Source organism: Hermetia illucens, chromosome 4 (genome assembly GCF_905115235.1).
Source record: "Hermetia illucens chromosome 4, iHerIll2.2.curated.20191125, whole genome shotgun sequence".
Classification (NCBI taxonomy): domain Eukaryota; kingdom Metazoa; phylum Arthropoda; class Insecta; order Diptera; family Stratiomyidae; genus Hermetia; species Hermetia illucens.
Window position 1 is genome coordinate 106,444,351 of NC_051852.1, and position 15,973 is coordinate 106,460,323.

The 15,973-nt window shown below is 41.4% G+C and overlaps 1 protein-coding gene across 3 annotated transcripts in view; it reads left to right on the forward strand.

Moving 5' to 3' along the window:
• The window catches only part of LOC119654885 (mucin-12), a 268,652-nt gene that overhangs the window by 234,181 nt on the left and 18,498 nt on the right, over positions 1-15,973 (forward strand). For all 3 annotated transcript variants that reach the window (XM_038060497.1, XM_038060499.1, XM_038060498.1), the window contains 2 exons: positions 14,490-14,687; positions 14,747-15,749. In XM_038060497.1, the coding sequence (XP_037916425.1) occupies positions 14,490-14,687; positions 14,747-15,749 (1,201 nt within the window). The remainder of the gene's footprint in view (positions 1-14,489; positions 14,688-14,746; positions 15,750-15,973) is intronic.

The window sequence follows — 15,973 nt, forward strand, 5'->3', positions numbered from 1 at the left end:
CAGTGGAAGAATACATGCTCTGGGTCCTCTGCAACTCCATCACAATTTGGACATTTGGGTGAGGTCCCCAATTTAAACCTGTGAAGGTATTGGAGATATCCTCCATGTCCCGTGAGAAACTGGGTGAGATTATAATTAATCTCATCGTGTCGTCTCTCCAACCACTCCTTGATGGCAGGAATGAGCCTGTGAGTCCACCGATCCTTTCCCGAGCGTTCCCACCGCTCTTGCCATGTATTTATGGATCTCTCCCTCTCAGCGTTCTTCGTCTGCAATAAGGGAGAGATTGGCTTCGCATGGTATATATTCGCCATCTCATCTGCCAAGATGTCAATCGGCATCATTCCAGAGATGACGAATGCTGCATCATCTGAGACAGTCCTGAAGGCAGAGCATACCCTCAAGGCTGTCCTCCGGTATACTGCACTCAGTTTATTAGTGTTAACTGACATCTGCAGTGCCTCCCTCCAAACTGGGGCCGCATAGAGCATGATTGAGGTCACCACCCTGGCTATAAGCAACCTAGAGGTATGCCGTGGCCCTCCCACGTTCGGCATCATCCTCGCCAGGGCCATACTAGCAGTGGACGATTTATCGCAAACATACTCCACATGTTGCTTATAACTGAGCTTCCTGTCTATAACCACCCCCAAGTATTTAATGGTCGGCTTGGAAGTGATGATATGATTCCCGATTCTTATACAGACGTAGTTTCTCTTCGGGCGCTTCGTGGTGAGGACCGCTTCTATTTTTTCCTCCGCCAGTGTCAGACCTGAGCTCTTTAGCCAACTTTTAACAACACCGATTGCTTCGCTTGAGTATAACTCAGCATCTTCGAGATGCTTTGCGACAACAACCATGTCGTCAGCGTAACCCACCACTATGGCTTCCTCCGGAAGGGGAAGATTAAGTTCATCGTTGTACATTATGTTCCACAGTAGTGGGCACAATACGGAGCCCTGTGAAATACCCGTGGAAATGACGTACTCCTGCGGCCCGTCATCAGTGTCGTACCAGAGCCTCCTTTCAGTTAAGTAACTATCGACAATTGCGGTGAGATAGGCGGGAATACCAACCTTCGCTAGGGACTTCCGAATTAGATTCCAATTGGCCGAATTGAATGCATTTTTCACATCCAGGGTTACTACCACGCAGTATTTGCTGGTACCACCCTTTCCGTGGATTGCATCTTCGGCTAAGCCAGTAACCAATTTGATGTCTGTCTGTCGGTCACACGCATTTCTCTCGGAAACGGTTATAGCGATTGACACCAAATTTGGTAGAAAGGTGGGAACTGTGAACGCTCACGCATATAGTGAGTTACATCCTTTTACAATGAATTTAAGGGGGGCTCCCCATACATGCAAAAGGGGGATGTACATTTTTTTTTCATCAAATATAATCATGTGGGGTATGAAATTAAAGGTCTCGGTTAGTACTTTTCGAAGCCGGTCTTAGTTTTGACTTTTGTTGAAAAGGTGAGGAGTGCAGGGGGTTGAAAGTGGTCATTCTTTTAACGAACCCATTCTTAGGAACTACTCAACCGAAAAATCTGAAAAAAATCAGGGCGCTGCCACTATATGATACCTAGGCTCCGAAATACCCTCTATATCGATAACTGTTCAAATAAAGTTAATAATAGTGTATTAATATAATTTTTAGTAATTGAAGTAAAACCCCCCTTAAGTTCACCCTAGTATCACAAAATGCAGCAATGTAGGCTACATTATAGAGCATGATTGCGCCAAATTTGGTGAAAATCGCACTATTACTAACAAAGTTATACTAGGTCAAAGCTGTCGCTCCTCTGCAAATTCAAGACTATGAATGTCAATATCACTTGAAAGTGGCTTTTTTCACATAATATACGCATATTTTACGTACTACATGCTAATGGGACAAATGCATACTCAAATTTCTTTATAAAAGAAATACACAAAACCTTTCATACCTGAAGCATCTAGCTTCCGGTGTCCCGACTTGTTTCAATATAATCACAGCGTCTATGTAGGACCTAAAACCCCTTTTCTTTATGTCTTCTACAATGTCGTCTTTTTGGCACGTTGGGTGAAGTCCATAACCTTGAGAGGCTAACACTAGTCAGCTGAGGAAGTTTCACTTCCAAGTTTGTTAAATTGTTCGCTTTATCCCATTTCGTGGGACTTTGTCTAGGGATTTCCGGTGACGAGTCGGCCGCGCTTCTTGTTTGCAAGATCCAGTCAGTTCCTGTGGTCAATTTTTCATCTGTGTGGTATCCCTTTGGTTCGTTTTCACCAGGACTACGGCACTTCACTGACAGTGAACTACTCTGAGAGGTTTTCTTCAGAATTTCCTTTGCTTGCTGTAGTTCTTTAATTTGAGCTTTCCTCTCAGTTTCTCATTTTCCATTTCCTGATGTGTTTTCGATACGGGGTATATACTCCATTGTTTTGTTCCAATACGTATGGGTGGATGCAATTTATAGTTCTTACCAGGTTCAGCCGTCTCTATATTAGAATGTGCGCTGGGACGCCTTTCAGCTTTGTTCACCAAACGACGGTTGCCTAATGGTTATCCAGGGCTACCACTGGAAGGTGTGAGTCGACTTGATCCAGAAATGGACAACGATCATCTCTGTCCTTTGCCGAGTTAAGGACGATCAGGAACTTAACCACTTGTAACTGAACATATTTATGGATTCCTTTGATCATTCAAGATCTTCAGGTTGTTTCACAGCGGATCATCAGTGAAATTGATTATCGTAGCCTCCTTTGGCACGGGGAGAATTACTCCTGCCTCGGTGATTATACTGTTTAAATCCCTCATCCGAATCGTATCAAAGTGTCCTTTCTTAAAAGTAACTTTCGAGGATCTTAAGCGTCCAAAGTTACCACGATACAGCATTATTAGAGGACATTACGTTTCAAGCCAGCTTCAAAGCCTCGTTGATCGTTAAGTGATTTTAGAAAACCAAACTCTCGCTCCGGAAAGGCATCCCTATATTTTATGATAGCGAGAAGTCTATTAAAGATGACCCTCTCAATAATTTTTCCCGCCGTGTCTATAATACAAACTAGCTTTTGCCTCTTCCACTTGTTTCTGCTTGTTTATACTTATTGCATTCCCTCTATGGGGGGAAGAGCGTCATTATTAAATCGAGAAGAAAATGCAGACAGGCGAGCTGTAGGGTTCGCCCCGCTCATTTTCTTCATAACAACTCTGTGTGTTGTTCCTCGGGGGTTATGGTCTGCCTCCGCGTAAAGTTCTTCAAAGCAGTATCGCTTGCTAATGTGTACAGCCTGCTTAAGCCTTCCTCGAAACTTAACATATACTTCCTATTTCGCACCGAAATCTTATGTTCCCCTAGATCTTTGGGAGATGACGATTTGACCATTTGTGAGCATTGACCACCTCGACGTACCAGTATCTCATTATGCGTCCCATCATTGAGTCTACCTTTTCTGAACCCGCATTATCGGGATTACGGCCTCCTTATAGCAACTCCACAAATGCATCCCCTTCAAATGTTTTAACGAAATAGGACGCACGTCCCCGCTAAAACAACAGACTATTCTCTTGGCCAATGTGGTATTCTCAGATGTCAAGTCGACATTTCCGCAGTCTGCAAGCGGAAAGTCTAGCTCTGCAAAAGCCTCGAGCAAAATACTGATCACGGTGTTTGTAGTTCGACTGCCCCAATTCACAGCGCACGCGTTAAAATCACCCGCTAGGTTTTGGGGTTCCGACTTCCTGCATTCGAAACTAGCATGCCTGTGTGTGTATATGCGGTAGGAGAGAAGCAAAACCTCTGAGCATTCAGATGCTACTAGCAACAGTAGCAGCAGTATTTCCTTGTTTTGTGTTATCCTCGTGTTTGGTGAAGTATATCAAGTATATATGTATCAGCTGGCGAATCAAACTCTTAGATTGTAGCATGTCCATGTTTGCCTCGCCAATTACATCTGTGGCCCGGACCCTTCTCTTATTAATGCGATAAATCTCGCTGATTATGGCCACCTCGGTTTCCTTCACATATCTAAATATTGAGCATTTGCTTCTGCCTGTAACGTGCTGGCAGTCAGGGTCTTTCTACCCTTACAAAGCATATATTAAGCGTCAGCACTGCTTGAATATATGGCCATCTCTCCTACATTTTGGGCACCTTTAACCTATCACAGTCACCGGTGGATTCCACCGCTATGTGACCACCTCCAAGGTATCTAGAATAGCCTTTGAAGGACACCTACTATCTGAGTCGGCAAATGACCCGACCTATTTTTACTTTACCTGCCGCCAGCAGTTGGAATGCCTCTTGTGTGCTTCCTGAGCACTTTCATTCCGGACTATTGCAAACTGACTGGTCTGAACTGCTTTCCTAGGCTTCGTGGATAACCTCCTCGATCGTGTCTCAATGGCTTCACATTGTATCATAATTTTCTGTTTTTTGGCACGTACTTGTGCCTCTTTCCCTAAAGACTTCTCCTCCAATATTGATTAGTACTTTCCAAAGCTTCAGTTCTGACGTTTGATGCAAAAGGAGGGAGTGCCGAGGGCTAGAAAGTGACACGAATGGAAAAAATCACGGTGCTGCCAGTATACGATATCTTGTCTCCGAAAAAAATTTCATGCCGATATCTGCTGAAATAAGGTTAATAATAGTATATTTCTATACTTTTAGAAGTTCTTCGTGTGGACTCTCCTGCTCAGCCCCGCACTCCCCTGCCTGTAACAATGCTCAAGCTTCCTTGATATGCCTATTCCTTTCAAGTAATTGTAATTGCCCAGTGGGTAGCTTTTGAATACATACAGTGCAATCGAGTCCTAATTTACTATATTTTGAAGTTATATGTCCAAATTTTTCATGAACACTCGTCAGGAATAGTTTGGAAATAAAGCTTCCAAGTCATATAAGAATACAAGGAAATAGTTCAAGCAAAACAGATATCCGCTTTGACGATGTGGTGACGTTGTGGCCATAGACTCATCAAAGAATTAGTATTTCAGCAAATCATAATAAGCCAGGAATTAAAAGAAACTGGTAGTCCGGCTCGGCTAACATCCGCGCAAAACATGCTGGCGAATTTTGTGCGACGTGAATTCCTAATAATCCGCTTCGTAGCGTATTTCCATTTAAATGGATTACTTGATGAACAAATCAATTCCGCCTAGAGCGGTCTAAACTGTACTAGCAACTAGTTACAGTCTGGCTTTGCAAAGTTGAGAATAATATGTTTTTAAGGAAATGTTAATGAAAACCGTGCAAACCAACGGTCCGGACAATATTCAGTCCTGAATTACAGGGATAATAGAATTCCATACGTAACCGTATGCTGCATGACTCATTCTTATTTCGCGAATTCACCAAGTTCACGGAGATAAGCACCGTTTACTGATTCTACATTCAAAAGACAATTACAAGTAAACTATACCCTTCAAGGTCCTTATTTCTGCAGATTACAATCACTATTTATCATTAACTGGAAGAAACATATTAGATTTTCCTGTCTAAGCTTGTAGAAAATACTTGGGTACAAGTGACCTTATTACTACTTCTTTTCCCACAAGAAGAGGAGAACAAAACTCAGCTGCACTGAGACTTTTCTTTGCATATCTTTAGTAACTGAAGTAAAATTACCTGATCTCCGGTAACAGACAGTGGGTTTGCTCAGGGGATAGAACGGTAGCCTCCCAATCTCATAGCCCAGCGTTCAAATCCCGTCATGGATGTTTGCGTTCATCGTTGCATGTGTCGCGCTACTATGAACTTATTCACTTGGACAGTATTAGGTGTGACGATAAGGAAACTAAAGCATAGTATAAAGGAAAATACAGTAGCTTACAACCATACATAACAAAGAGAGGGGATGGGTTGACAATGATTTGGGTATCAAAACTATAAAAGTCATGCACCTTATTCAGAATTTAGACTACATTGAAGTGGTTTTCTAATGCGTTGGTTCATCGGGACTGACTTCCCCATAGTAGGTCTGATCTGAATAAAGTCAAAAGCCTTTTAAATCCTTGTCCTTCGCTGTTATGATCGATCTTCAGATTATTTTTCACTGACTTCGATATTTAGGCCATTCCTAATAAGCCAGTTATTATCATTGTAGAGTTTATAGCCAAACCATCAAAGACCCTTTTCTCGCAACTTCTCAACGATGGGTGTAACGCCATATCGCGAGGGGATGTCCTCATTTCGGCCATGATTAGAGAAAGTCATATCACTAATCTAAAAGATTTCCTCATCTCTACAACTATTAAGGGGGTCATCCCGTGTGTCAGGTCCGCGGAATCTTTTTTTTTTGGCGTCAATTGTATCTAGATATAGTGTATAATATATGGGTAAAGTAATTTTTTGATATTCGGAGTCATTCGGAAATTATAGTGTTAAACACGTGATAAGTCACATGCCAGATTTATGTCGATCGCCGTAATAAAGCTCGTATTTATCGGTCCGAATGACGTTCGAATGACTTCGCTAAAGGGACAAGAGTTGAAGCCAAGGCTGTACATGTGTTTTTTCGAAAAAACCTAAGATGTATGGACTAGGTATAGCAGATTAATGGTCAGTTAAGGATTTATGGCTAAAAATCGCATTCTACTTTTTAAATGCGTTTTTTCTCGAAACCGCATGTTGAAAATCGAATGCCACCATAGCCCAAAATCTATCTAACCAAATTCTTTGAAATTCTCACCACTTATTCAGAACATATTTCCACGGTCCGCAAACTAGGATAATTCCGATACATTCAGTAGTTTTTTAAGGTTTTGTGTAAAACAAAACCTTATTAAAATCGATTCAATGTCTGTCTGTCTGTCTGTCACACGCATTTTTCTCCAAAACGGCTAAACCGATCCGAACGAAATTTGGTGGACAGATGGGAACTAATCCCACGCATACAGCGAGTAGCATAAATTTAGGTGGAGTTTAAAGGGGGGCTCCCCATACATGAAAAGGGGGGATTCAAAAAAATTTTTCAGCGGATATAGTTGTGTAGGATATGAAATGAAAGGTCTCGATTTGTACTTTCGGAAACTGACATTAGTTTTGGCATAAATTGAAAAGTGCGTGAGTAAGGAGTCAAAATGTACGCACTTGAAGTGAGACAGGACTCATTTTCGGAAACTACCAAACCTAAAAATCCGAAAAAAATCAGGTTGGTGCGCCTAGATGAAATCTACTCCTCAAAATATGTCCCATTCCGATATCTGCTCAAATAAACTTACTAATAGTATATTACTACTTTTTAGAAATTTACTGAAAAACCCCCCTTAAATTCATCCTAGGACTTCCGAATTTCGTACCAGCATAGAGGACAATATTTCGTGTATACGTGCTAAACATCGTGGAAATCTGGCAATTAACGCCAAAGTTATAGCAGTTCAAGCTTAGCAATTTCGCGCGAATTTACCGCTTCCAAAGCCATGCAAATCAGATGCTGACATCATAATTACTCGGAATAATTGACATTCGCGTGAAATACTTATCTGCAGCCCCTTTTAAGATTTTGTGTAAAACACTTATGTGAAATCTAATCTTCGAGAGATGTCCCATTCAGGTATCTGCTCAAAAAATTTACTAATAGTATATTTTCAACCTTTAGAAATACACTAAAAAACTCCCCTTAAGTTCATCCTAAGTGTACTAAATTTTGCACCGACATTGAGGACAGCCTCGTGCCAAGTTTCAAGAAAATCCAACTATTAGTGGGAAAGCTATAGCAGTTCAAACTTATCAATTTCGTGCTAATTAACAGCATTCTAAGCCATACAAATAATATGCTGACGTTATAATTAACGAGAATAATTGACATTCGAGTGAAATATTAAAATTCCATTCAAGAAGAATCTAATTCTCCCTAGCCCTTTTTTATATTTGATGTTGGTTAAATTGTTGGCATTTGCTAATAATATTAAACTCAGAGTGTGAAGCGTATGAGGTTGATTGTTTCAATACAGGGCTTTCCATCAAATGATTTATTTAAATTATTTTCTAAAAAATAGAGGCCAATAGAATTTTCAACTATATGACACGGAACTGTCCGGCTCATCGCTACTCACATCTTCTTCTGTTTCTTCAGCCTTCAGTTCACAAGCGAGGTCGGCTCGTCGTGATCGGTTTCGTCATTTTATTTTATCAAATGCCTGATCAGGATGTAATCACGATACCTTCAAATCCCCATCCAGTGTATCATGCGACCATTGTTTTGGCTGGCTTTTTGGTTGCTTACCATTGACTTCGATGTTCTGACCAATACTGGTTGTTGAATTCTCGTTAGCGTAAATTACGTGACCACACCATCGAAAACGCCTCTCTCGCAGTTTTTCCACGATCGGTGCAAACCCATATCGATCTCGGATATTCTCATTTCAGACGTGATCAAAACGTGTCACCAGTGCAATGCAACATCTTCATTCCCATTACCGTAAGACGCCGTTCATTGTCCTTTATCGCCAACACTCACTACTATAGAGAGCGGCAGACGGACGACATTGCGGTAAATTTTAGATCTGGGACGTGCGCTGATACGTTGATCACCAAGAACACCAGTTGGGGAATGCCACTTCATCCAGGTTGCGATAATGTGTGAAACAATTTCATTACGCAGTTCTCCATTGGCAGATAGCATTGACTCGAGATATTTAAATCGCTGAGTTCTGGCAATGGCGGTAACCTGCCCAGAACTGAGCGATTTAAATATCTCGGGTCAATGCTATAAGCCAATGGAGAACTACTTTATGCTCCTCACATAGGGAAACTCAAAACCTTTTATACCTGAAGCGTCAAGCTTCCGATTTCCCGACTTTTTTTATTCATTGAAGAAGCCGTAAAAAACGCCAAAATTCAAAAGAAAAGTTTAACAATCCACCAAAAATTTAGTTTTTAATATTTTTTAATAATCCTAGTTTGCGGACTGTAGTTAAGTCTGTACGTTAAAATGCCGTTTACTTTTTTTTTCTCTAAGATGATCGCAGCACCCTCTAGTGTGACAGCATAAAAACACTTTTTTCTGGAGTGTTTTGCTCTGTATTTCAATAACGAACTATGTGATCGGGCTGGAAAAGTTACTATGAACGTTCAAGATATTAATAAATCTATGATGAAAAGTTAGTATTTGTATTTTTCTCCAGTTCTTCACTAAAAATTTCTAAAAAAAACGACTTTCACACGGGATGACCCATTTAAGCCACCTTCGGTGCTGTTAATGCTTTTCCACGATTGAGAACCACAGAGGATAACAGGGCAAACGAAAGTGCCGTCAATTTTAGATTACGATTGATTGGAAATAACGCCAGATTCAGAAAATATTAGAGAACTATTTCTTTTCATCAACAGTTTTGGCGGTGCTTAAGGGTCTCATTTTTGGGTATAGTGCGCTGTCGCCATGATTGATGCGGTAACAATAGCCGTAAATCTTTGCTAAAATACAATGACCTCTGGCAAGCAGTGTAAAGTAGGCTGATCGAAAGGATACTCTAAAATGTCCTAGCAAAACTTGCTCTTATAAGTATTATTCCCAATGGAATGTTGACCTTTATTCCACTGGAGAAGGCAACGAGATATCAATTTATGATTGCAATTATACTGACCCTGGTGGGCGAATAATCATCGGTGGTCAATATTATCAGTATCAGGGAAAATTTTACCCTTAATAAAAACTCTTAGCGAAATCAATAATGAATACCTAACTGGGCTTTTTAAAATCGGAGTCAGGATCAAAAGTATCTAAACAAGCCGAAAATTAAAAGGCCAGCGCCTTAAGTATGAAAGATTGTCAGATTTTATGTATTTTTAATACAATGTAAGAAGATTTGTTCCATTTGTGTGTAACTCTTAATAATCGTATTTCCATTTACTATGTCAGGCTACTCACTTTAGTGTCATACTGATATTCAAAATAATAATGATAATGATTCTAGAATGATCTTAAGGGAGGCATCCGGTCAATTTCCAAAAAATGTAGCAACACTTTGCTAGTCATTTTATTTGAGCAGATACCGGCATGAAAGATATTTTCGGGATCAGATATCGGAAAACGACAATTTTTGTTCGATTTTTCTGTTGGTTGTGTCTGGGAATAGCTCCTTTGAAATGTTTCAAACTCAAACTAGAAAAACGACACGACCGCATGCATTGGAGTTCACAATCCAAACATTAAATTTCACAGCAATTGGCATAATCGCTTCTAAGAAAAGTACGTATGGCAGGTAGACAGATAGTAATTCGATCCTGTGTGGACCCTGACACCCTCTGGAAGGAGAAAGCAGACCCCAGACTCATTAATTCGGGTGATAATGTTCTATAAATGGAACCTTATGTTGAAGCTCAAGAAAGAGGGTTACATCCGCGGATTTCGTACAAATTCTTGAGCCAAATTGGAAAGTTCTTAGACCAGGAAACCAATGTAAGGCTTCTAGGAGATCACTCTAATCTACAAAACAATTGATGAGATCACCACAAAGGATAAGGTTTGCGAGGTCTTGGAAAAGCAATTCGGCCTTATCGGACTTCAAGAGTCAGCGGTGAAAACGAAACGGAGCTTACGGTGGAAAGTAAACTGTCATCATTAGCCTACCAGAGGAGGCATGTATGCACCAGCTTAAATATGGAATGCACCATATGCGGGGCGGAGGGCCATATCAGCAGATCAAAGACCAAATAGCCAAGCAGCGCTATGGACATGAGAAAAGAAAGTCTTCCAGAAAATAATGGAGTATCCGGAGGATGGATTTGTCAAAGGAATCCACTATTACAGCTGCTATGATCCACCCATTGCTGCACTTGCCGAATATGAAGAAACGCTAAACGCTATGGTTCTAGAGAGGAGCGTACGTTGGTCGAAAATCAGTTTAGGTGATTTTAACACATGGACTCTCGCATGCGGCCGTCGGAGGACATATTTTACTCGAAGCGTTCGCAGAACTAGACCTGAAAATTGCGACAGGACTTCACAAGAGGGATTTCAGAAGAGGGGTGTTTTATCCGGCTGGACTGCGAAAGCTGTTCACGGGGACATATCTTCTGTGCGTAATATCCCCAGTAACCGATGAGGAGCTGTGGCAACTGATTGGATTGACGACAACAAAGCCCCAGATATGGATGGGATTATAAACTGAACTTCGAAGAGGGCAGTCAGGACTAAGCACAACCGTTTTGCTGACATCTTCAAGGCGTGTCTGAAAGCAGGATTCTTTCCCGCTCAGCCGAAAATAAAAAATTCGGTGTTATAATACTTTCCACGCCCAATATGTTGGATATAATGGAGAAGACAATGGAAAGAGCCATCTACAACAGACTGCTACCAATCGTCGAAAGCAGCAATATATTGTCGAAGCGTCAATATGAATTTTGGCATGCCCATTTTACGGTGGATGTAATAAACCTGGTAAAAAACGCGCTGGGTTGTGGCAGTTTCTGTGCCGTGCCTAAATGCATTTCATGAATGCACTCAACTCCACCAACTTGAACCGAATTGAAGGGAGTTGGGCAGGTATTGGTATTCACGAATTATTAGTGAGTATGGTTAATAATTACCTCTCCCAGCGGATTTTCTGGTACGGGACGGATGGGGACCCCAAAGGGTAGATTATCACTGCGGATAGGGCTTCGTAAAAGATCTGCTGTGGAATGCCATATTTAATAGGGTAGTTGCTCTTCCTTTTCCAAAAGACGCTCCGATTATCGGTTTCAGGGATGAAGTCTAAAGCCTAAGCGACAGAGACAGTGAGAGCGGTAAGGTCCTGGTTAGAAAGAGCCCGGATGACCTTGACGAATAAGAAAATGGAAATGGTTTACCAGTAGCAGTTCTAAAACCACATTAAATGAGGCAGTAGTGGCGGGTGAAAGAAATCAGTATGCTATATAACCAAGGACATGTATGGACAGAGAACATAGGAATTTGGCAAGATCAGAGTCATACGATTTCTTGCAACATAGATGGGACAAATCTACCTACCAGGACGCTGAACGTCACGCAAATGCATTAATGTAAACTTACAGTCTTCGAATGGTGGTCTCTATCCCGATGCTGATAATTAACCCTGGAGGGCTACCACAACTGGATATTGGGGTTAAAAAAACTGATGGATGCAGAATTATTTATCGTCCAGCAAGATTGAGCTTGGTAATATCATCAGTAGACATAAAATTAATTAGATACGAGTATGCAAACAATTCGACACTCACAGTTGTTTGTCCACAAGAAAGGTTATCTAGTTACCAATCAAATAAAAGAAAAGTTTAAAATCGCTACACCACCTCCTCTCTCCCTGTTAAATTTCATAATAAAATTCTACAAGGGCATAGGACTCAAATGATATTTAAGTTTCATTAACGACAATTCTGGGATAATGGGATTAAAAGTCATTGTGACATCGTGGATGAAAGATCTGCCTTTTGGGTCCTTCATTAGACCATTGAAAGGTTTACGACCATTTAGAAAAACACCGCCATATACGGTCTCAAGCCCGTTCAATAGAGGAAGAGGGAAAAGTCACTAGAGTCTGAATTTCCGTATAATACCTTGCCGTCTCAGGGAGTAGGCGTGGATTCCCACCCAAACAAACAGTAGTTTCTATTAGGATGGGAAATCAGCACCCCGCTAGGGTAGCGATTGAGCCAGCAAATATTAAAAGCGGAATTTTTTCATCCATCAGTTTCGAAAACATAGCCGCCATTTGGGTCAACCTAACGTATCAGTGCCATAGCAACCAAAGGGCGAGCAGAAGGCTAAGATCGGAAAAAACAACCGAACTAACAATATCCTGGGTGCACTTTGAAAAGCAGAGAGCATGAATATAACACTCTGAGTAAGTTTCAATAACGTTGCTTACAAGAAAAAAAAAACATCTGGTTAACAAGGTAGCAATGCTTTTGAGTTCTGTGACAGAGCCGTTCAAAACTGGTTTCTTACGTTCCTTGCATTTGCGACATCAACCAAAGGCGAACAACTGCACGGAATTATTTTGCGAACTAACGCAAGTGGATGAAATCATGCCCCGCAACTTTCAGCCTCTGCAACCGACGTTAATAAATATCTGAAAGGTTAAAACCATGGGCAGTCATCCATTCGCTTACCTGCCCATCAACATGCCAAGTCAGTTTCGGTCTTCTGGCGTGTCGAGTCTAACCAGACTATCTTAGGAGACGTTCCAACATTGGCCTCCTTGCTCTAAAGCCTAACTGCTGTAGGGATAAATCGTTTCAACGAATATACTTCTGATGAGCTTTTCGAGGACTTTCCCATCAGTATAAAGTATAAAGCATACACAACATACTTTGTGCAAGCCTCGGAACCTTCCAACGAGAAGGAAAAATGCTCCCGTTTAGGCAAGCGTTGAATGCACCGAGCAGTAGGTCTGGCCGATGGTAGAGGCATACCCCATTCAAGCACCCTGGCATTGAAGTCAACCCTGACCAGGATCCGCCCCTCTCTACCCAAGACAGTGTTCTGCAGAGCAGCAACTCTATGGGAAAAGTTCGGGATCGTATCTCTCGTTACACCCCCCTCCCGTTACCCCTAAATACCGAATTCAGCCAAAACTGCCTCAGATCCTTGGATAAGAACCCTAAGGTGGGTACCGTCCCCATCCCAGATAGCAGCGGTACCTAATATGTCAGCGTGCCATGAAGCTGGCTCCCTATTATGGTATTGTTCACTGATGAACACTAGATCAGCTTTGGTTTTCACATTGAGCTGGCGAATCTAAGTGTAATTTCGCGGTGTTTCTAGCGATTAAATTTTTTGAAATAATTAACACTTTTTTCTATACTAATTATTTCAAATGTGGATCATGTTGACCGCGTCCTAGGTCTTCCCACTTCTGCTCTGGAGACTGGGCACCACCTCGAATCCCCACAACTTTCTCAGCAGACGCGCCTCGGTCCCTGGGACACAACTTTCCTATTCGTTGCAGGTATTTGCTTTATAGCGTGTCGCTATTTACCCTTCTGCCAGGTTACCGACAGGTTGCAAACATGTGCCCATAATCCAAACATCTGTAACATTTGGTTGGGGCTGCCCGAATTTGAATCCTACACAATACCCTCCTCTCATGGGATAATGGACCTCGGTCAAATGGCTCCGGATTATAGAAAGGAAACAAACTGAAAGCAAAATCCAACAAAACCAACGTCCCCAGTTTTCCGAATCGTCGCACTTTTCCTTTCTATAGTAAAATGAAAATATTTTCTATCTAAATTAGCTGAAACGATTAGCCGGTTTTTTTTTCGCTTTTCGTCCAGACGTGTGAAGAACAGAACAAGTGGTTCCCGAAATATCAATATATGCGTGTTAAAATAAAAAATACTAGTGAAAAGGAAAAAGCCGTCTAATAACTTCAACCAATTTAATCGCGAGAAACATAGGAAGAACACACTTTGATACCTAAATTGCATCAGTAGTATTATTATTTTAGTACTGAAATGAAAAAGATCAGTGCCTAGTTCTTAAACAACGCAAACATTACGAAAAAGTTAATAATAAACCTTTTCTTTCATCCAATAGTAATCACATCCACTAACGGACAAGTGTATCACAACCCAAATGATCCCGCTCCACCTGCACCGGAAATAAAACCAACAGTTGCTCAACAAGATGGTTTCATAACTCAAACAGTTTATGGCTTTCTGGATTTCACGACTACAATAGGTAACACAGTTATGATATTTTCTCCTCAAAGCGCACCGCCACAGCCTCCTCCCGGTAAGTTTACATATCAAAATATAAAAAGATAATATGATAAACTAATACTCTAAAATAAGAACCCCCGAAAAATGTGGTGAAAACTGTAACGAGTGTCATCGAAACGAAACCTGAAGTTCAAGATGTGAAACCAAAAGAAATCAAACCAACGAAGACCGCTACGAAATCTTCCAAGCCTAAAGTTTCAACAAAAGTTGAAGTGATTGCAGGCCCACCAATTCAACAGAGCTCTAAGGTTCAAATTATTGCATCAAAGGTTGAAGTAGTAGCAAATACACCAAACGCAATTCAACAAAATCCGATTGAAGTGAAACCCGCTCCCAAACCCAGCAAAGTTGCATCGCCACCACCTCCGGTCTTCTCCAGTATCGTTGAAGTTCGGGCGGACGTTGACCCGGAGCCCGTCCTTGTGGTTGGTAATAACTTAGCTGAGCCCGAATATGACTTCCTGTCGAGGCAGCCAGCTCCATTCGCTGAAGAATCCTTCAGGGTGGTTAATATCAAACCTGGCGCTGGTAAGAATGGACATCGGAATCGTCCTAGTCACGAGCAAAGAAAATTACAAACAGCACCACCGAGAGATACACATCCAACAGGATTGGTCACAACAATTACGGGTAGTGTTGTGAGAGACGGAGTCACTACAGTTCACGAAACTAGTGTCATTGGAACATACATATCCGGAAAATATGCCCAAGTACTACAGAGTACATCTCACGTTTACAAAAACCACAAACCTAAAGTTTCACCTTCATCTACGTTAAGAATACTGAAGACTGCAGCTCCAACGGTACCTGCATCGCGTCATCATATTGATCCATCACCAACAGCATCCGATCTAGCACCGTTACCAGAAGCTCATAATGGAAATTCAGGACCAAACCTTGTACGATCCTCACGTCGCCCTGCAACCTCAAGCAACAGCTTCAAGAATCGCATTCGCAATAGGACCAACAAAGATGAACCAAGCTTCGAACCCAGAGATCCACCTTCTACGACTAGCAACTCAGTTAGTCAAAGCACAACGAAGAAAACTTCGCGTCATCGTAGTAAATCTAAGAAGTAAGTTCTTTGTCCGTCAACTGGGGTGAAATTGGATCCACAGGGGAGGATTTTAAATCTTCCTAGATCTGAGTATCGGATTTATGTTTCATTATGAACGGGCATGGATAGTTTCAGAAAATTCAGGTTTTCTGATAACTGGTAAGGTAGTGGCCATCTTACTTATCATAAGTCATCCATTATCCTTTCATGCAAGAAATCCTATCTAAAAGATTATCTTTGTA